Source organism: Strix aluco, chromosome W, assembly GCF_031877795.1.
Source record: "Strix aluco isolate bStrAlu1 chromosome W, bStrAlu1.hap1, whole genome shotgun sequence".
NCBI lineage: Eukaryota > Metazoa > Chordata > Aves > Strigiformes > Strigidae > Strix > Strix aluco.
The window spans coordinates 22,761,191-22,782,112 of NC_133970.1; the positions used below are offsets into that span (position 1 = coordinate 22,761,191).

Sequence of the window (20,922 nt, forward strand, 5' to 3'; positions counted from 1 at the left end):
CCCCTCCCAGCCTCTTGTCTATCCCCAGCCTACTTGCTGAGGGGGCAGTGAGTAACAGAGAAGACCTTGACACTGTGCAAGCACTGCTCAGCAACAGCAAAAATATCAGTGTGTTATCAACACTGTTTTGGTCACAAATCCAAAGCACAGCACCATACGGACTGCTATAAAGAACATTAACTCCATCCCAGCCAGACCCATTACATGGCCTTTAAAATAATGACTTAGAAGAATGCTCAGCAGAGGTTCCCCCTAACACCTTTTCCTCGGGAGCTGCTTTTAAGCTGAGGTTCTTGCACCTGGCTCTGCATGAGCTACACTGCGGTTATGTTGCGGCTATGCCTACACTTGAGCTTTTACCTCCCCAATTCTGACACGCTGACTCAACCTCAGCCCTGCCTCATCACTACAGACTTGCCTGGTGATCACCGGACTGTGATTGACCCTGGTTATCATCATGGACCCGCTTTGCTCTTGACTGGGTCCCGAGGGACTGCACCCTGTCAGCGAGGCCACTGCCCTGCCTGTGCTGGGGTCGCCCTCAGCTCCCCTTTCCTTGCAGGGCACCCTACCCTTGTGGCTCCCTGACAGGCTATAAGAGCATATGTTAATGTCACCTAGATGTACAGGTCATCAAGATCCTAGCACGCCTCTACCTGCAGCTTATCAGGATACCCAACTTGGGGAAAGGAAAAGCAGCCTAAAAGAAGTGATAGCCCACATCCAGACTAAAAGATTCAAGCCATTAAGAGATAATGGTGGGAAGACAGAAGAGGGTAGGAGCATTAAAACACCCAGATAAAGAGATACAGAACAGAAACAGTGAGCAAATCCTACTGACTCTCATAAGTGTCCGACACAGGATGGAAAGACAAAAGATTTCAGCCACTTGTCAACTCCTTAAGCATACAAAAAGGCCCCCAAACCAGCACACAGTTGCCAAATGAAGAACAACCCAGGAGACATGAGGAGGACTCAATAGCTGGTGGGAATCCCTTGTCCTTGTCAATTCAAGTAATCTTGAACAGATTACCCAGATACAGCCATCTTGGTGCCCGACTGCTGGACAGACCACTTGGGACTCACTCATGTTTTGATGCCTGAGAGGGTGAGTGTGAATGAGCTTTACTTCAGCTTTATTTTAAAGTTAAACCATCTTCCCTCCCCATAAGGTCTCTCATTGAGATTTGCTACATTGTTGCAACATCATTTCCTACAGCTGCATGGAACTTTAAATAATAAACTTTGTTGACACTGTACTGGCTCCCATGCAGACATAGCTCTTATCTCTTCCATATGATTACAAAAAGAGGAAAAAACAGTGGGATGAAGAAGAAGCAGGAGCAACAGGAAACTTCCAGACAGAGCCAGTTCAACACTGTTGTGCTTGTGCTGGAAAGCAGGGTACAAACACATTGAGAGTCTCTGCAGCACTGCAAAGAGTGGGTCTGTGCCATCCTCTGTAGAGAAATCCTAGATAATCCAGGATGCAATCATCAGGGTGCCTCAGCCCTACTGAATTACATGAACAATCCATGATCAGGATACTCCAGCCTCACATTATTCTAGATAAGTGTCAACCATAGTTCACTGAACACTTCAGGAAATGCTGAATTTCAAACTTACTTAAACATTGTTGGGCTTTGAAGGTCCCTGATGTTAGGGGAAGCCATGATTGTATATAAACAGCACTGGGAACCCATAACAATAAGCAGCATCTTACCAAGTCTTTCTCTCTTTCCAGTGGGATTTGATGATGGAGTGGAGGTTTTCTTCTATTACAAATCTTTCAACAGAATGACTGCCAGGCATGACAGGGCCCTATTAAAATGGAATCAAGATTGATGAAAGATCGCTGTAGAGAAACACAATTTTTTAATATGCACACACACACATATATAAATGAAAATAAAACTTGACAGATTGAATTAGGCACTCATGGAGTGCAAGTTTTAGAGTCAACAGCTAAAAGACATGCTTCAAACTTCAGTACAAAGTTACCAAATACAACATTATCATAAGAAAAGATTTTTGATTTTTGTACCAGATTTGTACAAGAATCATGTAAATATCTTCTAAACAAATAGCCAGCTATGATTTCAACTGCACCGGTATTTACAATAACAAACTATAAACAGTACCAAAACTGTTTCAATTTCACATACAAGATTTAGGCAGCTTGGACCATGCTAAACAACTGACTTTTTGCACCTTTTGTTTCTTCAAGTGACACAAAATTATTAAACATCGGGCACGTATTAATACACACTTCATCTCTTCCAGTTACAGCACAGAAGATCAGAGTGATCTGGGAACTGACAATGCAGCCTGCTCTAGTTGTAACATGAAAACACTGCAGCTTTAATCATCTCAATGTTCCATCTTTATGCTGGTTATAAAAGCATAGTTTAATAGATAGCTTAACAAACATGCTTTACTTCATAATTAGTCCACAGTGTGGCTTAGTTGTACATTCACTGTCTGTTACTATGCATCAGCTGATGCAAGAACTCAAGCTGCACGAATTCACTTGTATACCAGTACCTTATTATCCTTTACAGTCCTGCAAAACTAGACCCAAAGCATCACAAACCTACATTTATAGCAAGTGAAATACTTGCAAAAGATAACTATTTCATTGGCTCTGAGAATTATTTTCCAAAAACCCAAAATAAATAGTCCCAGAAACATCCTAAAAAGTAGGACAGAATGATTTCGTAAGCACATTGTTAATTCTTTGTAATGTGCTCACAATTGTATTTTTTGGAACATTGATACATAACTAAATGGCACTGAGATTACTGTATCTATTTGCCCTTCCCATTGTGGCTATAACAGCTCTGTTCACAGAAAGGTGGAAATTTTGACTAAGTAAGGGCAATCTCATTGTAAAACTAAAGAACCATCAAGGTATAAAACATGCAGGAGTGAGTATAGGCCATACTGGTAGAGGAGTGATGTTGCTTGCATGTTAAAGGGAGCACAGATGCAAATCAAATCAACAAGCTAAACATGTAAATAAATAACAGAACCCTGATGTATTGAAATTCCAGGCCTAAACAGGGAAAAGACATGACTGACTGTGACAGCAACACAGGCTATAACATGCTGAGTAAAAAATAAACTGCTATATTTTTTCTTTTTACATACTTAGCTTCAAAAAGGATGTTATGAATAGAAGCTAAAAGGGGCAGCTAAAAAGTTCCATTTTTGAGGGTGGCACAGAGACTATTTAAAGTTACCGTGTAGCAAATGCATACTATTTACTGAGAGAGACTTGCAAAGAGGCAAAAAGGAAATCAGATGCGCTAAACAGCAGTACAAGAGAGGTTAGCAAAAGGAATCCTAAAAGCTGAAGTTGTGTCTAGATGAAGACATGCCAACAAGTGTTTACCCACTGAAGAGTTCGAGGAACTTGAGAATGAAAGAGCTGACCTATTAATTGGGGTGCATATCCTCTCATTCAAAATCAACTCGGTACCTAATTAACTAAGACAATATCAATTGTAAAGGTCTTCCAGGAAATTGCAAACCAGCAAGGCTGACTTCCATATTGGGCAAATTATTGAGAACTATTAAAGAAATAATAGCATTAGGAGGCATAAGCATAAATGCTGTTTGGGGAAGAGGCAGCACAGGTTTTGTAAAGTCAGGCCTCTCAAACTTATTGGAGCTCTCTGACAAAGTCAACAATTGTGTGTAGATATGAGAAACATGGCTGACAGCCTAGCTGTATCTTCAAAAGACTTTCATGTAAACTAAGCAACCAGTATAAGAGGGGAAGTCCTTACACAGGTAAATAACTGGTTAAAAGATAAGTGAGTGATCAGTTCTCACAGCAGAGGAGGGTCACCAGCAGAATCCCACAGGAATCTATCCAGGGACCTGTGCTGTTCAGCAGATCCATAAATTATCTGGAAAGGGAGCAGGCATTGGATATGAAAAAGCTTGCAGATGCTACTTTTAAATAACTTGGTAACAACAAGGGCCATCCATGAAAAATTGCAGATTAAAAAAAAAAAACCAACCCTTGAGAAACTTGGTGACTGGGTGTTAAAGCAGAAGATAACCATAAAATGACTTTTTGACTTTTGCCTACAGATGGGAAAAACAGACCAGCTTCACATATAAAGCGGTGAGCACTGAACTGCCCTCTACTGTTCAGGAATGCAAACTTGGTTGTGACATAGTTCTATACAAACAGTATTCTCAGTATTTAATAACAGACTGGACTTATCAGAAAAGGAATAGGGAACAACACTGAACATTATGCCACTGTATAGGTTCATGGTGCATCCACATCTTCCATTCCGTATGAAGTTCTAGTCATACTCGCTGAGAACTAATGTTTGTTGTCTCTTCCAATGCAAGAAGTGGGGGCCATCAAATGAAGCTAACAGGTGGAAAAGTGCTTGGAGAAAACATTTTCTTTTCTTCTCCTATGCCTAAATTCTCTTGTCAAAACATCTGCTCTTGGCCACTGCTGGAGACAGAAACCGGGCTAGATGGACTTTTGATCTAACCCAGGTCAACCACTATGTCCCATGATCTCTATCAACCAATTTGAACAGATGGGTAGAGGATAGTCTTCAATGTATAAAGTTCCTATAAGCAGCTAGGCTAAGGAAACCCAAACCAGAAGGAGAGGCTGCTACCCAAACACAGTTATATTATTAGACATCAGAGAATCCATTCAAGACATATCCTTAATGAAAACCTCTGAAAAATCACTTATTAAATTTTAAACTTCAATAATCTACCTGTCAGCATTAACTCTCATCTAGTTAATCTCCCCAGCAGTATCAAAATGTAATTACTGCTGACTTTCACACTGACAACCATTCTGGGAGAGGCGATACTGCATCTTGACCAGCACTGCCTTGCAACCCCACCATTGCACATTCCGTTCCACCCTAGCAAATACATACCTCTGGGTTATCTGTGTAGTCAAACATCCGAAAAATAACCCTTGGCATTGGGTACACTGAATCTTCAGTGTGAGGCGGAGGAGTGAATGGAGGCAGGTTATGCTGCAATGCTTCGCAAAGAATACCGTCAAAGGCAAGATAAGGTCTCAGAATGTGTCTTTCTTGCCAACAGTCTTTTTTCAACTTCTGAATCTGGGCCCAAAGGCAGTCCAAGTACTGAAGGAAAAGACACAAAATATCAGATATGCTGAATTTTATAACTGAACTTGTAGCTCCCTCTGACATATGGACTATTAAACATATAGGTAAATTCCTTATTGCATTCAGAAGAAAACCCAAGCAGCTACTTAAATTGCTTATTAGAAGCCATCTAATGATTCAGTAAACCAAGAGACAACTTAACAACTCTGAACAGCAATCTTGCTCTTAATTTTACACATTAAAGGCATCTGCCATTTTACTAGTAAAATAAACACCAGAGTGCAGTCCAGGAGACTAAGTGTAATACGCAAATTCACTGCATCAATATTAATTCAGTCAACATTCATTCCACCTACAAAAAGACCCACATTATTTCAATATTACAGTTAAAGATTTAAATACAGTCTAAGAGATATCGAATTGGGGGGGAGCAGTTAATACAAGGAGAGCAGGGCTGATGTTCAGAGGGATCTGGACAGGCTGGAGAAATGTGCTGACAGGAACCTCATGCAGTTCAACAAAGGCAAATGCCAAACCCTACACCTGGGGAGGAACAACCCCAGGCACCAGTATATGCTGGGGGCTGACTAGCTAGAAAGCAGCATTGCAGAAAAGAACCTGGGGGTCCTGGTGAACAAGTTAAAAGTGAGCCAGCAGTGTGCCCTTGCAGCAAAGAAAGCCAGTCACATTCTGGGCTTTATCAGCAAGAGCATAGCCAGCAGGTCGAGGGAAGTGATCCTTCCCCTCTATTCAGTACTTATAAGGCCACATCTGAAGTGCTGTGTCCAGTATTGGGCTCCTCAGTACAAGGCAGACATTGATATATAATGGAGTGAGTCCAGTGGAAGAAAAAGTAACAGCTCAATAAAAAGAAAAACCACCCCATATCAGCCACCTCTACCCTCTAATACTTTTGGTTTAATTATGAAAGAGGGTGCAATTAGTGCTGCATAACATTTGCATGCATCTGTTCAGCACTTTCTAGAGCTATAAAAAGCAAAGTCACTGCGGGAAGTGCACTCTAAAGGTTTTCTTTTTGCAGAAGGGAAATGTTTTAATGGTTAAATTACATCTTTCTTCTCCAAAAGGTACTTTCAGTACAGAGCCTTGTAACCCCATTTCCCAAGAATATTATGTTCAGTGACCATTCCTTGTTTAGCAGCATCTCCTAAAGGGGACTGTCACCAAACAACAAAATGCCCTCCCACAATGCAGCTCTAAGTTTTAGCCCAAGACTTGGAAGAGAATTTCTTACCTGGAATCCATTTGGAATAAAGACACATGGGAGGGCGATTCAAAAGAATTATGTTTTTTCTTAAAGCACATTTAATTTTAAATTTCCAAAGAATGCTTCAGCCAAATAATTCCTTTAAAGCATCTTTTAAACAGTACAAAATAAATAAAGCCTACTTGCCTCTTCTTGTGGATGTGGTTTATCAGCAGTCCAAACTTGTAACATGGGTACGTGAATCTTCTGGCGACGCCTGTTTATACAGGAAAGAAAACCTAACACTTAAAAAGCTGATCTAAGAAAGCAATGTTTTCTTATTGTGAGTGTACTACTACTTGGTCTATTGAGCTGATGAGGTCTGCAGTAGTATAAAACCAGGTTTGTGAACATTTAAATTATTGCTAACACCTAGTCTCAATGGTAGTGTTAACTCAAATCACTTAGAGAAAAAGAGACACACACACAGACACAGGTGACCAGCAGCCTAGTCATAACAATGCAGACATATATGCATCAAGAAAATATTACCTTCAAAACACACAGAAGTTGAGAATGATACTTAAGTTGTTTAGATTCATAAACCTCTCCATCTATTTTATTTCTCAGGGTCTTTTCCCCACAGTTGTTTGGGTCTAAGAATTTAGAGTATTTCTAAATTAACAGTAATCAAAGCTATTGATTCATACTTGAATAGGTACCAGGAAAAGTCTATTTTTACTGGTTATAGCTTACTTCAGATAGCTTTCTGTGTGGGACAAGAGGCGATCTATTTCAGCATCTTTCTTCTCATACAACTCCTTTCCAACCCAAGGCAAAGACGACAGAAATGCAAACACATACCAATCACATCGTACCTACAGGAAATAAATTAAAAAGGGATTTCTTTGACAAACTTATTGAATTTGTCTCAATGCAAAGAGTAGCAAACCCAGGAGTATTTAAGGGGATGTAGATATCAACTCCAGTTAAATCAGCAATCAATACTTGGGATTACAACTGTGTGTCAGTTCAAGTTCCTGAAGACGTGTCAAGAGGCTGTTTGAAAACAGGAATGTATAATCCAAGAGGCAGACATGTAGACATACAGTATATTTGGAGACCCACACAAAAACCCTTCTACAGAGCCTCTTTACTTAAATCATTCAAAGTTACTAATGCCAAGTTTCCTGAAGAATTTCTTTTAATACCCTTAACAAAGAAAAAAAGTGAAATTGAACTAAGCTATCAGCAGAATGATTTAATAATGCCTACTTTATGGAAGGGTCAATTAAGTGCATCACTGTTACAGTGAACTTAATGTGATCTACAAATTCTTTAGGCTACTGCAATTCACTCATCATGAAAGAACGAACTAAACCCAATTACCATAGCCCACGGTGCGTTAGCTGGATTGGCAGCCAAGGAAAAAACATATTCTTACATGAAAGATGTTATATTTTATTTGGAACATGACATGCACACATAAGAGAGCAAATATTACTTTTAGAATCTTTCTGCAAACTAACTATATATTACAACTGTTCAATAAACTTGGCAAAACTCACTGACTATTATATACTTGCCAGAAGCAAAGGAAAAGAAATTTACTGGAGTTACCTCACTACAGAAGACTTAGCTATTGCACTGTATGCATGTATTGTCTAACTCACAGGATCCTTTTATTCATGCTAAGTGAATGTTTTATTCGTGATAAAGTGAAATTGTGTAAAAACAGCACAACACTCGAGATGGCAGTTACTATGCTTACTTGCGGTATGTCTTCCTCCTGTGTCACACTCACAAAGTTCTCAAACATGGCTACCATCGAAGGTGCAGCTATTACATGACAATTCACAAGATCAGATAGAAAACGAACCTATTGAACAACAACAAGAAATGTTATTAATTTTTAAATGAATACTCTTGCATTCAACTTGTGGTTTGAGCCCAGAGGGCAACTGAGCACCACGAAGGGTCCCTTCCCGCCCAGCGCTGGGAAGGAGAAAAATGAATCAAAAGGCTCTGGAATAGAGATAAGGACAGGGAGAGGTCGCTCACCCATTAACAGTCACAGGCAAAAGACAGGCTTGTTAGGGGAAGAAAAAGGACATCACTTTAATTCAAAACACTAATGATAACGACACTTAACAGACAGAATGGGACAGTGAGAAGCGTTACCATATCTTAAAAACACCTCCCCCCACCCCTCCCTTCTTCCCAGGCTCGGTTTTGTTCCCGATATCTCTACCTCCTCCCCCAGTGGCACAGGGGAAGGGGATAGGGGGTGCAATCAGTCCGCCGCTTCTTCCTCCAAGGTGTGGGGGAAGCACTCTTCTGCATTCTTAACCCTGCTCCACGTGGTGTCCCTCTCACGGGAGAGTGTCCTCTACAAACTTTCTTCATTGTGAGTCCTCCCCATGGGATGCATTCTTCTCGAGATGCTCTGTCATGGGTCGCCCCTACGTGTTGCAGTCCTCCCAGCGCCAAACTACAACAGCAGGGGCTTCTTCTTCCCACAGGGTCCTGGGGGTCCTCCACAGGCTGCAGGCGGATCTCTGCTCCTCCAGTGACCTCCATGGGTGGCAGGGAGGGCAGCACTTCTGTCTCACCACGGGATACAGGGGGGGCTCTCTGCTCCGGCACACTTCCCCCTGCTTCCTCCTCCTTCCTTCCACTGACCTCGGTGTTCGTGTTACTGATTTCTTATTAATTTGAGCTGATTTTAATGATTTGGGGTGATTTGGATTTAAATAAGGAATGATTTAGAGTAACCATACAACCAGTCATGCTGCTACAAAGTCCTTTGTAAAGTCCCAGGCTAAGGCCGAGTAGGCCGGTAATAATCATTAACCAGATTTCTATTCAATGATAAGACTCATGACCAGGTACTATTGTTAGGCTGTTTGGTAAGGACGATTTATTGCCCTGTAGACCAGGTGTTCTAAAAGATACATTGTGAAAGGGCCTCGAAGCATGTTAAAATTGCAATGTGAGCCAAAGTCCTTGAGACAAGGACATTGGAGGGTCTTTTCTTTTGAGTCAGTGGTCCATGGTGGTCGCAAAAGCAGCCCCCCGACTCATTTCAGGACTCAAGTGCGCATGACCGGAAAGAGGTGGGAATAAGAAAATGAGTTACGGGAATTATCATGTTTATGTATGAGAACTTGTTTATTATGTATTACTGTATCCTATATAATCAGCATGCTACACGAGTTAGGGGTGCGTTGTTGGTGAGACGACTCCCCTGCGCACCCGGCCGTTAATAAAGGAGTGTCTGCTTATCTGCATCACACTGGTGTCGATAAGTTCTTTTGTCCCGTTTTGGTGACATTCGCATAGGTGTCCTTCTCGTAACTCGTCCTCCAAGTCCCCCCTTCCTCTCAGGTTTCCCTTCTTAAATACGTTATCGCAGAGGCGCAGCCACCATCGCTAATTGGCCCGGCCTTGGCCAGAGGCAGGTCCGACTTGGAGCCTGGGAAGCTTTCAAGAAGCTTCTCACAGGGGGCCACTGCCATAGCCCCCTCCCCCACTACCAAAAAACCCTGCCACGCAAAACCAGCACACAACTACACAAAAAGAAATAAGCATTATTTCAACTTCAAAGGAGGTGGGAGGGAGAGGGATGGACACGCACAGGGAGGGGGAAGAGGGCACAAGAGAGCAGGGGGGGAAATGGATGGGACACACAGTGACAGCTGGAGAAAGAAGTGAGAGGGAGACACAGGGCACATGCCAGAACGTGTCACAGGGTGGGAGCATGAGAAGCAGCAGCAAGAATGCACAAGCCAAAACACATGAGCTAGAGTGCATGACAGGGTGGGAGCTTGAGAAAGAACAAGCTAGAGGGCACCAACGTGTGGGAATTAAGAACTGGTAGTTAGCAAAATGTAAACTGGCCTTGAGGTTAGAAGAATGATTGTGGGAAACTGAGGCAACATTCGGAACCCTGTGTTGCGAGCGTGAGAAGCAGCAGGTCGGAACACCGCCTGCAGAATGCGTGGTGAGCGTGTGAGCAGTAAACAGACAAAACCTGAAGGTCAGTAGGATGTAGAAGTAAAAAAAAAACCTATGTAAACAAGTGGGAATAAATTGGAAGCTGGCACACAGTGCAGGGGCATTTGCTCTTGGCAATGCCCCCCCTTCAACAAACTGGTGTGAGTTTGTCTTTCTTCTGTGCGTTGTCCCGATCCCGGCTGGACCGAGACCGGCACCAACGGTTGACAGCTGAAGAAAGAACAAGTGAGACACAGAGAATGCAATCCAGTGCATGATAGAGCACATCACAGGGAGGGAACTGAAGAAAGCAGGAGCAAGAGAGCAAGCCAGAGGGCGCAAGCCTGAGAGCGAGACGCGCATTACAGGGTAGTAGCTGGAGAAAGAACAAGAGAGTGAGACACAGGGCACGAGGCAGAGAAAGAAATAGCCAGCAAGACACAGGGCAGGGGCTGGAAAGAGCATGCATGAGACATAGGGCAGAGTCCTGCAAGTGAGACAGCGTGACACGAGGCAGGGGTGAGAGTCAGAGAGATAAGAGACATGGGGAGAGGGCAAGGGGTGGGGCAGGGGAGCTGTTGGGGGTGAGAGACACAGAGTAACACACACATAGTATGCAAGACTGAAGATACTTTTTGCGTGTATCCAGAAGAATAAGAGTACACATCAGTGTTAAATCAGTATGCTGCTCATACATGACTTTCATACAAAATACATTTCTACGGTCACTTATCCATAACTTGAACTAGTTTCACAAAGACAGACCCTTAAAACCACTGCTATTGTCAGGTTTTAACAAGGCACCAAACTAATGGTATGCTGCTAATCAAATTGAAGTGGTTTCAAAAGGAGCCAGCACTGAAAATTACCCACTTAGTCCTCATTACTCACAGGCAGGATGAGAATACAGGACTGATTACAGCCATCCAATATAACCTATCCACTTGGGAATAATCTGCCTTTTAAATAAATAAATAAATAAATAAAGGGACCCAACAGGAACAGTATTTGTCTCTGAGCACAGTAGAAATTAATAGCTTTCATTCACCTTCTACATTCTCCTGTAGAACAAACTGAACAAGGCGGGGGAGGGGGGGGGTGGGGAGAGAAAGAAACCCTCTGATTTCCTGAGAATTAATTTGCCTGTGGGAAATTTCACACATAGTTTGGAGGTCAGTTTTGCCATCATAACCTAATTTTTCATCTCCTTAGGAAGAAATACTACATACTTTCTCCTGGCATGTCTATGGAGCACTACATGGGGATGCCAGAAAAGACTATGTTGCATACAGAAAACCTCCAGCCCCTCTGGATGTCAAAAGGAAGAGTAAGTAATATTGGGTGGGGATGGGGAGAGGAAGATGGGGGGGGGGGGGGGGGGGGGCGGGGGAAGAGAGACGTGAATGATTCCACTTACCAAGTACTCAGCTTCATTGTACATGTTGACTTTCAAACATTCTTTGAGCTGACGAATCATGGCTTCTACAAATTCCCCACCGAAGTTGTAGTTCCTGGCATTCAGCAGCCCAACTAACGTTGTGTAAATGGTAAGCTTTTCTGGTAATAGACGTGCACTGATTTAAATAAAGAAAAACAAGCATTTTGTTAGCTGTTCATTTATCACATGCCAACAACTACATTTACATAGCATCTTTGAACCTGCTTTGTATAGGCTATGCTTCTCTTGTGTTTAAACAAGGTAAACTGCTAACCTGACATTAGTTATATGTCCTGTGGACAAAAGATTACAGAACAACCTTTTTAGGACTATAATCCTTTAGGAATATATACGCTACTTTTAACTACATTTCAATATATTTTCTCTCTTTATTTATTTTTAACTCGTAAGCATTTAGGATTATAGTAGGTTCTAAAACCTATAGCAACTACACTTTAAGACATTTTCAGCTTCAGTCTCCAACTCAGCAGAACTTTCAATGTGGACAAAAGCTGTTATTGAAGCAAAGGGCAATAAGTACCAGACTGGAATGACATTTGACAAAAGCTTCTAGTAATATAATTTTAAGTACTGTCAAAATAGGCAATTTAACAGAAAGTTTTGAAAGTATCAGTAATTTTTTTAAAAATCTGTTAATTAAATATATATATATATTAGAAACCATTCTGACTATTCTGCCTCATTTTTCCAGTGTTTTATATATTCTATGGGAATATGGCCATATAATACCATTTAAGACAACTTGTTCAGTGTAGCGTAAGTTAGCCATTCTATTATACTAGAATAGCAAGATTACACAAGAGATGAAAACATTTTACAACACTTAAAAATTAAAATTGATTGTAAGTATCTCAAACTTAAGTAAGCAATTTTCAGTATAAGGTCTTAAAGAAATAGACGGGTTAGGTCCTATCGTAATCACTTATTTTCTTCAAATGTTTTGTAAACGTGTAAGCTAACTCCATGCCTTCAAAGGCATTCAGCTGTTGTGTGAAACAGATGTACTGTACTGGGAGAGGAAGGAGTGCTGCTAGCCAAGGGGGGAGCCTACCTCTGGTCCCTTCATCTCTCCACTACTAGAGGGTAGGTTCATGGAGAGAGGAGCACCTCAGCCCCTAAAAAGGGAAATAGGAAAAGTAGGAATACACAGATAAGAATTGGCACCCAACAGATTTTTGTATTCTTTAGTGACTGTTCAATTCAGAAACAAGGTACTACCCAGCATATTCCCCATGGCAACGAGAAAGCAGCTCTGGGATCTACTCTGCTTATGACCTTGCGCACACATTTCAAGTGAGAGTACTGTACATGGATATTTTCCTTGATTTATGCCTAAGTCAACAGACTAAGCTTCTCCTCAGATTTCTTTTTCTTGGAGTAAGACAAACCCTAAGCAATAACAGTGTTCAAGAACCAAAAGCTGTTCACAGCATTTAAAGTACTTCAAATACTTAAATTTTTCTATTTAGCATAGATAACGGACCACCTCCCAAATCTTCTGCATACGTACACAGTACAAAGAATTCTTAATATCTTGCTTTTATAGTTTGGTAGATCAGCTTCCAAGACACCAGCTAGACCCTCCAAGTTGCTCTCCAGAGAGGAAGTACTCTAAGAAAGAAAAGAGTATCTTATCATCAATCGGGTATATCAACTATGCCCCCAGTAACAAGTGGAAAACAAGCAAATAGGATAAACAAAATATTACTCCACATTTTCTTCCTGTTAGAAGTAATGATTCAAGTTCCACTAGGAATTCACAATTTCTCTCATTTGCTAGAAATAAGAAGCAAAAATGACTAAGAGCAGCTTCAACTGTGACTTCTCCACAGCAAGGAGCTATAGTGTTTTCCTAGGAAGTAAGAATTAACATAGATTCAGAGGTCTCTCAGTAACTGAATTAACATTATATTAATGACATCAGGGCAACTGAAACAACTACATAGCTTGTATGTGGTTTAAATTAATGTATAAGACCCATCATATTTGTTGTCACCCTTTTTTCTAAGCTTGTTACAAGCACCAAACACATCCAAGTCCCAAGATCAGTTGTGACACTGGTGGGGTCTTTTGTTGTTTGTTTGTTTGGGTTTTTTTGGTACACATCTCATTAGTTTCCCCTCTACTCCTTGAAAAAAATGGAAGCAGTGATAAAGTTCAGAGTCGAATGATACCTCTTCACTAGTTATACTTCAGCATTGTATGACAGGGTTAGCATTTAAGAATTTTCTTTTTAAAAACCCAGTTTTACAGAGGCCAACAATTTTCCAGCTAGGAAGTTTCCAATGGATTTTATGGATTTTCTTTTTTTGGACCACTAATGTTCTATTAACACATAAAAACATATAAAACAAAGAAAACGATGTTTTATGTTCAAGGACCCTAAGTCACAAAACAATATAGAAATAGTATTTATACCTTCTCTCCCACTCTGCATATTAAAGATTCGAGTCTCTCTTCAATTTCAGATGGCTCAGATGTTCTCCGCCTTTTGTGAGGTTGCCCTGTTTCAATACATTAAATATATTATTTGCCTGCTGTGGTGGGTTGACCCCAGACAGCGGCCAAGCACGCACGTAGCCACTTACTCACTCCCCCCACCTCCAGCATGCTGGGGGAGATAATAGGAAGAGCAACAGCAAGAACACTCATGGACTGAGATAAAAAGCAGTTTAATAAATGAAGAAGGGGGGGCAGGAGGGAAACAAGTGATACAAAGGCAGTCACTCACCACCTCCCACCAGCAGACCAATGCAGTCTCTGAGTGACAACCACCTTGGAAAGATTACCCCCCAGTTTTATTGCTGAGCATGACATTATATGGCATGGAATATCCCTTTGGTCAGTTGGGGTCAGCTGTCTCAGCTGTGTCCCCTCCCAACTTCTTGTGCACCCCCAGCCTACTTGCTGGAGGGGCAAAGAGGGGAAAAAGAAAAGGCTCTGATGCTGTGCAAGCAGTGATCAGCAATAGCTAAAACATTGGTGCGCTATGTTTTGGTCACAAATTCAAAGTACAGCACCATATGGGCTGCTATGAAGAAAGTTAATTCCATCCCAGCCAGACCCGGTACACCTGCTTATTCTAAAAGAACTCTCTACTTTTGCCATTCCAGCAACATACTTCTAAGAAAAGAAGTCCTGACAAAACATTCAAAATTGACTCAATAAACAGAAAAACAAAAGTATATTACGGATGACCTAATCCATGAAGTAGAAACAGTTAACATTGTAGCTGCCTCAAATTTTATTTAGAAATAATTCTGCATTTCTGCTACAGCATGAGACAGTATATGTGAGATAAACTAAACATACTTTACAGAGTTACCAGTTACTGTGTATTGTGTTAGTGTTTTATAACACCTTCTTCAGCATACATAAAAAACCCAAAATATTAAGAATCCTAGCTTATACTTTAGGGTTTTTTATAAGCTTAGAAAAAACTGCACATCAAAGCAATTTTAAAAAGTGTGATTAAAAAACAGTTTATCTTTGCAATCAAAAGCTGAAAAAGCTAGTCACAAAACTGTCCAACTCTCTGCTCACACAGATTTACATTATTAAGAGAAACAGCATTTGCTCCCGTTTCTGAAGTTGGTCGTTCTCCACTCTCAATGTTTTCTGAACGTTTTCCATTAAGCCTCTACGAGATGCGAGAACACATCCTTCTGACTACACGTATGCAGAGCTGAGTGCTCTGATCCGTTTACTTTCACCCAGGGCGCTCCCTGTATTTGAGGCAGACCGAAGCAATGGCTCAGGACAGTCTTTAGCCCCAGTTACATAATCCGATTCCTTGCACCAGAGCGCCCTACAAGTCCTGACAGAGGAACAGGGTGAGCCGCCACCACCCCGAGCCAAAGACGAGGCAGCGCCGCGGGGAGTCATCTCAGCCGAGACCTCCCCCTCCCCCAGCCCTAAGGATGATACGGCCCCAAGCGCAGGGCGTGCGGAGTCCAGACCCTGGAACTAACTCACTCACTCCATCCATGCTTACCATCGCTCTCGTTGCTGTGCCGCCGCCGCCGCGACATACTAGCACCGCCCCTACGAGAAACCTGCGTTTGAAAGAGGAAAAAGCAGAAACGCTATACCCACAGTAGAAGAAGGAAGAGCACTATGTAAAGACCACACAACAAGGATCAGAATATTTTCCTTCGCCTGCCCCCTCCCTACTTCCTGTTCGTCTCAATCTTCTTCCGGGGTAAAAAAGCAATAGGAAAAGGTACTGCCCTCTCTTTCGTGACTTCCCGCGACTCTCTGGGAGTTAGCGCTATTCTACCTGTTTCTCTGTAGTACAAAGAACTTGGATGATTTCTAAGATGGAGGAAGGAATAGACACAAGGTTAGTGAATTTTCCATTAAATGAAAAAGTTTTATTTACTTTCATTTGTGCCTGGTCTCTTTTGAAGGCTTATATTTTGCCCACTGTGCACGTGAATTGCGCTCTGTGGGCCCCACCCCTGGGATACCTTACTGACTTCTGGTGACATCCCAAGGTTTCTGATAGGCTCCCAGACACAAGCCACATTAGCTTTGATGATCTGACAAGGTAAGAAAATCCCTTGACAATTTGAAAAAGTTACTTGCTATAAGCAGGCTTGCATCTGGCTCACACCTCACGTTGTTGTCCCTCAAGTGGGGTTGTTTACCCAGTGTGCAATACGCCAATATACACCCAGAGCAGAGGTATTTATTTATTCCATGTCTGCACAGAGTGGGGTGCTAGGTGGTAATTCCACAAAGCTAGCACACCGCACAAAAGAACTTCAGTGTATTTATACACTCCAGACTACACAAATACACCTTTACTGTAACGACCATTGGTTAATTTCTTATCACTTTGTCCTTCATTGGTTAACAACATGCCTCGTCTTGATTTAAAGTTACAGTGTCTTTTAATTATTCTGCGCAAACTCAAAGAGTGAGGGGGTGCACGTCTTCTTGGACTTAAATTGAGTCAGTGGTCGCGGTCTCCCCCCTGCTGCCTTTACCTTTCCCACAGTTACCGCTGACTGTCGCTGACTTCATGCTTCTCAGACAATCATCCAGCCTTTGGCACCTTCTGGGGCAGGATGTTCCCCTCTTATACCATCTTTTAGCTCATCTTCAAAGGTATAGTCATTAGCAAGACATGCATTGTTTATGCAAAGTTGGAGCAACTCACTCCCTTATCTCCTGGTTCCTTCTTTTGACTGCAACAAAAGTCTTAAATCAGTAACTTACCCTGTCATTGGTCTATTTACAAGTTCTTGTTTCAGCAGAATGAGCAGCATAGAAAATTCCATAGAGACATCAACATCATCTAGCACAAGTTCAAATTTCTCTTTTTTAAAAATGAAATTTAGACAAGTGAAACTTTGAGGTACAGAAAAGACCTTAGCTTTTGGTCTTCCTTTATTTAACTGGTTTAGATCCCCTCTACGATTCATCCAGTTTCCTTGAACTCATCCCCAATTTTGTGCACCTTTCACACTTGCACAAAGCATTACTGCTGTGCTGATACAGAAGCATTTGCCTCCATCTTACATTGGTATAATCAATGGCAAAGATGGGGACTTTATAGGCTTAATACCCCCGCCCCCCAAGCTGTATTTTTCCTGCAGTGTCAAAGCAGACCTGTGCTAATGTTACTCAACACCTCGTGTCTATAAACAGACACACAGCAAAGAAAGCCAGCAACAGGAGGGAGCAGGAATAAGTAGGTCATGCTCTTCATAGATCCATTTTCTCCTCCCTTGCAGGTATGTTAAGGGCTCATATATGAATAAGTAGATGCAGAAGAATCTAACTGCGCTGATATAGGGACACTGAAAAAACTAACTAACAGACTAACAATATAGGGATATGGAGAAACTAAAATGACTAATAATATTAGGCCTAAGAACTGTATGTTTAACCAAAGAATTGCTGAGCCTTAAAGAACAGAGATAGAGGCACCAAGGACAGAGGAGAAGGAACCATGGCAACGGAAGATAACGGACAATTTATTACGCAGAGGACTAAGGCTAGGCCCAAGGATGCGCTACATTCTACAGATAAGGAGGCTAATGAGCAATTTGACCAGAAAGAACTGATTCTGTGACCTGGCGATGTTGCAACTGAGGGAAAGGTGACGAGGAAGACTGCCGGCCTTCCTCCCAAAGACCCCCGAAGACGACCACCAGGAGGCAACGCGCAGGCGCAAGGATGACATAAACATTTTAAAACTGCTGACACAAGTCTTTTGAATTAACCCCACCTTAGTCGTGCATATTGTTTTGCTGATCAGGGATATCAATTAAACTCAGACACCAGAGTGAAAAGAGCAGGCGTATTTTACTAGAAATAACTAAATAATATAACAGAATAATACAGGAAACATACAGTAAGAAAAGACAGAATAGTGCACTTAAATAGGAAAATACAGGGTAATGCATCAAATCATTACTACCTGAGGGAGAGAATAGTGATTAAGAAAGACCCATCACCACTTGCATACGTTACCATCATCCAGATCCGCAGTCGCTGGGCAGCCCCGGTTACAGCGAGGATTTGGAGAACCTTTCCCTGCAAGTGGGAAATCCTACGCGGTGCGTCCACCCGTAGGTGAGGCTTCCAAAGTCGCTGTGAGCGGGTCCAGCCTTATATACCTAAAAATCAGTAAGCCAGAATAGCTGGCACCTTTTTTTTTTAAGCGGAAATATCTGGTTTTCATCTCACATTAGGTTCCCCCCAGAGCCTGGCCAGGGCTTAAGGGAGAAGCTAAGGGAGTTTCCCTGCTTATCTAGTTGATTTATGAGCAAGGTCACAAGGCCAGACAACTGTTTCTGTGGCCGTGTTATCTTGCTCACACATAAAGAAATATAAGGATACATTCAGGATAGACATGTTTTATGATGTTTAAGCTACGTCTTCTATGCATATTTCACTAATGACTACATGCGGAGTTAGCAGTTTCAGTTCAGGGCCTGTTGCTCAGGCTTCAGTACTTCCACCTTTTACATCAGAATAGTTGGTTTGCTATAACTTAGTATAATACCTATTAGCACAATGGTTATCAGTTATAAAATGTACGGGATTCATCTATAGGTCAACTTTGGCTTGGGCTTATTGTCCAAGCCTTTGCACTTCACATATGTATGTTTGTATTGTGTAACTCTATGAATATGTATAAGATACCTGCATTTAAGAAGTAAGCTAAGGAGCTTGGGTGTGCATGATAGGTGGAGCGATCCCCCGTGCACCCAGCACTGCAATAAAGAATGCCTGCTTTCTAAAACTCTAAACTTTGAGTCTTAGAGAGTTCTTCGACCGGCTTTTTCGGTATCAGCGCATGAGGGAGTCTAGCTTGTGCTGCTCAGAAAGCATCCAAAAACTATCCATTTGAACAATTTGTGTTTATTTAGATAATACAAGTAACTGGATTCTTAGGATAAATTTTTTCAAATTTAGCTTTTAATGAGATGCTAATGTGTACAGAAAACAGGAGTTCTTGTGTCTAGTGTGATAAAAGAAAACTGATCACAGTATGCTGTAAACTACTGTCAGAGATGTACTGTATAGCACAGGTTAATTTATTTTGTCAGGTTTCCAAAGAACTACAAATGTGGGAGATGTCCTAACTTTAGTGTATATTTCTCTCCTGGAACTAAATGAAAAACAGATGTGCTAGCTCCACCAAGTTTTTTTCACATCTCCTTGGAGAAAATTGGCTGCTTTTTGAGGGGTTAATGCTAAAACCATTTTTTCTTTGTGCTATCAAGTCTAACATCCTCTTTCTATCTGTTCTAATTTGTCACGTTATAGGCAACAAGGTAGGAGAAGTACTGCTATGTTACTGTTGATACAAGGAAATGATCACCTGCTTTGCAACTTATTTACTTATAGCAACTTACAATGATTTCTGAATATTGCTTAATAATCCTGCTTGCCCTGACTCTTCTGTGGAAGCTTACCAAGAACTACTATGTTCGGCAAAAATAAGAGACATGTCCTTGGAAAGCGGATGTGTTCTAACAAGTTGAGTCTTTGTAGACTATATATGGACAGTAGAAACTAATAAGCTAGTGCTTTTAGATAAGATAGAGGTGGTAAACTGGCTGGAACCACTCTTGTTGTTCAAGAAATTGGCTAAGAGAATCTGCACATGCTCCGAGGAAAAGTACAAGGTGAAGAAGACTGTGAGCCTTCCTCCCAAAGACCCCCGAAGACGACCACCAGGAGGCAATGCGCGGGTGCAAAGAGAACATAAACTGCTGACACCAGCCTTTCGAACTAACCCAGCCTTACTCATGCATATGTATGTTTGTGTTATGTAATCCAATGAATAAGTTTCTGGTAAAAAGTGCTGTGGGTGTGCAAGCTTTGTGGAGAAATCCCCTTGCACCCCGGTCGGAATAAACATACCTGCTTTATAACTCTATCCGAGTTGTAGAGTTTGTTTCTGCGCATCAACGCTGAAGTCCTAATGAACAAACTAACTGCTACTACTGACGACCTGATCAAATTGGAATACCCACTAAAATCATCTTTATTGGCCTTAGGAGCAAGTCAGTGGCTCCTATCAGACATTTTACCTCATTGGGAACGAATTTAAGAAAATGATCGTCAATTAATCGTAAAAGCTCTCAGAGCAACCCAAGGTAATACTTCTCTTGCCTTGAGTTGTATCCAAGCACAATTGTGGATACAGTCTATAGTAGCAGCCATTATTAGAGAAGGAGAAGGAGGAACCCTACCCACTGAGATCCATAAATTGATTTTAATTATTTTAATTATAACATATTTTACTGAATTATTTTGTAAATATTTAAATTTGTTAATGATTAAGTGCTGCTAGTCATTAATAAATCTTGATTTGCTGCTAAATCATTACCGTGTTAATACTTTCATCCTCACCGGGAGCTTGAACAGCCCTGGAGCTGGCCAGGTTATCTTACAATCCATGAAAGAGTGATTTTTGGCAGAAAGCGTTGGCCCTGGGGGCACCCCGGGCAACCCACCCACCACATCCAGAAAGTGGTGGGATTGCTGGAGGGGAAAACTCGGGTTTAAAGGGAAATGCTGGTAATCGCACCCCCACAGGAAGGGAAATTTTAACCCTTTTGTGACATCGTGAGGGGAACTGAGAGAGTTAAACCAAAGCAACTAGA

At 41.6% G+C, this 20,922-nt stretch overlaps 1 protein-coding gene and 1 long non-coding RNA gene across 9 annotated transcripts in view; one reads left to right on the forward strand and one right to left on the reverse strand.

Moving 5' to 3' along the window:
* Positions 1-15,989, reverse strand: part of LOC141917787 (nuclear cap-binding protein subunit 1-like) — a 79,255-nt gene extending 63,266 nt beyond the window's left edge. For 5 of the 8 annotated variants that reach the window (XR_012621457.1, XR_012621455.1, XR_012621454.1 and 2 more), the window contains exons 1-9: positions 15,786-15,959; positions 14,210-14,295; positions 13,302-13,402; positions 11,750-11,906; positions 8,108-8,215; positions 7,093-7,214; positions 6,544-6,613; positions 4,929-5,144; positions 1,724-1,821 (exon numbers count right to left, since the gene is read on the reverse strand). Coding sequence is in view for 4 of the 8 variants with exons in the window: in XM_074811308.1 (XP_074667409.1) it covers positions 1,724-1,821; positions 4,929-5,144; positions 6,544-6,613; positions 7,093-7,214; positions 8,108-8,215; positions 11,750-11,906; positions 13,302-13,402; positions 14,210-14,295; positions 15,786-15,822 (995 nt within the window). In the remaining 4 variants the exon portion in view is untranslated. The other 3 variants (XM_074811305.1, XM_074811307.1, XM_074811309.1) reach the window with 3 other exon arrangements.
* A 45-nt stretch (positions 15,990-16,034) lies between these two features.
* Positions 16,035-20,641, forward strand: LOC141917794 (uncharacterized). Its single transcript, XR_012621462.1, has 2 exons — positions 16,035-16,133; positions 19,577-20,641. It is a non-coding gene; the product is annotated as an uncharacterized LOC141917794 (long non-coding RNA).
* Positions 20,642-20,922: the final 281 nt, after the last annotated feature.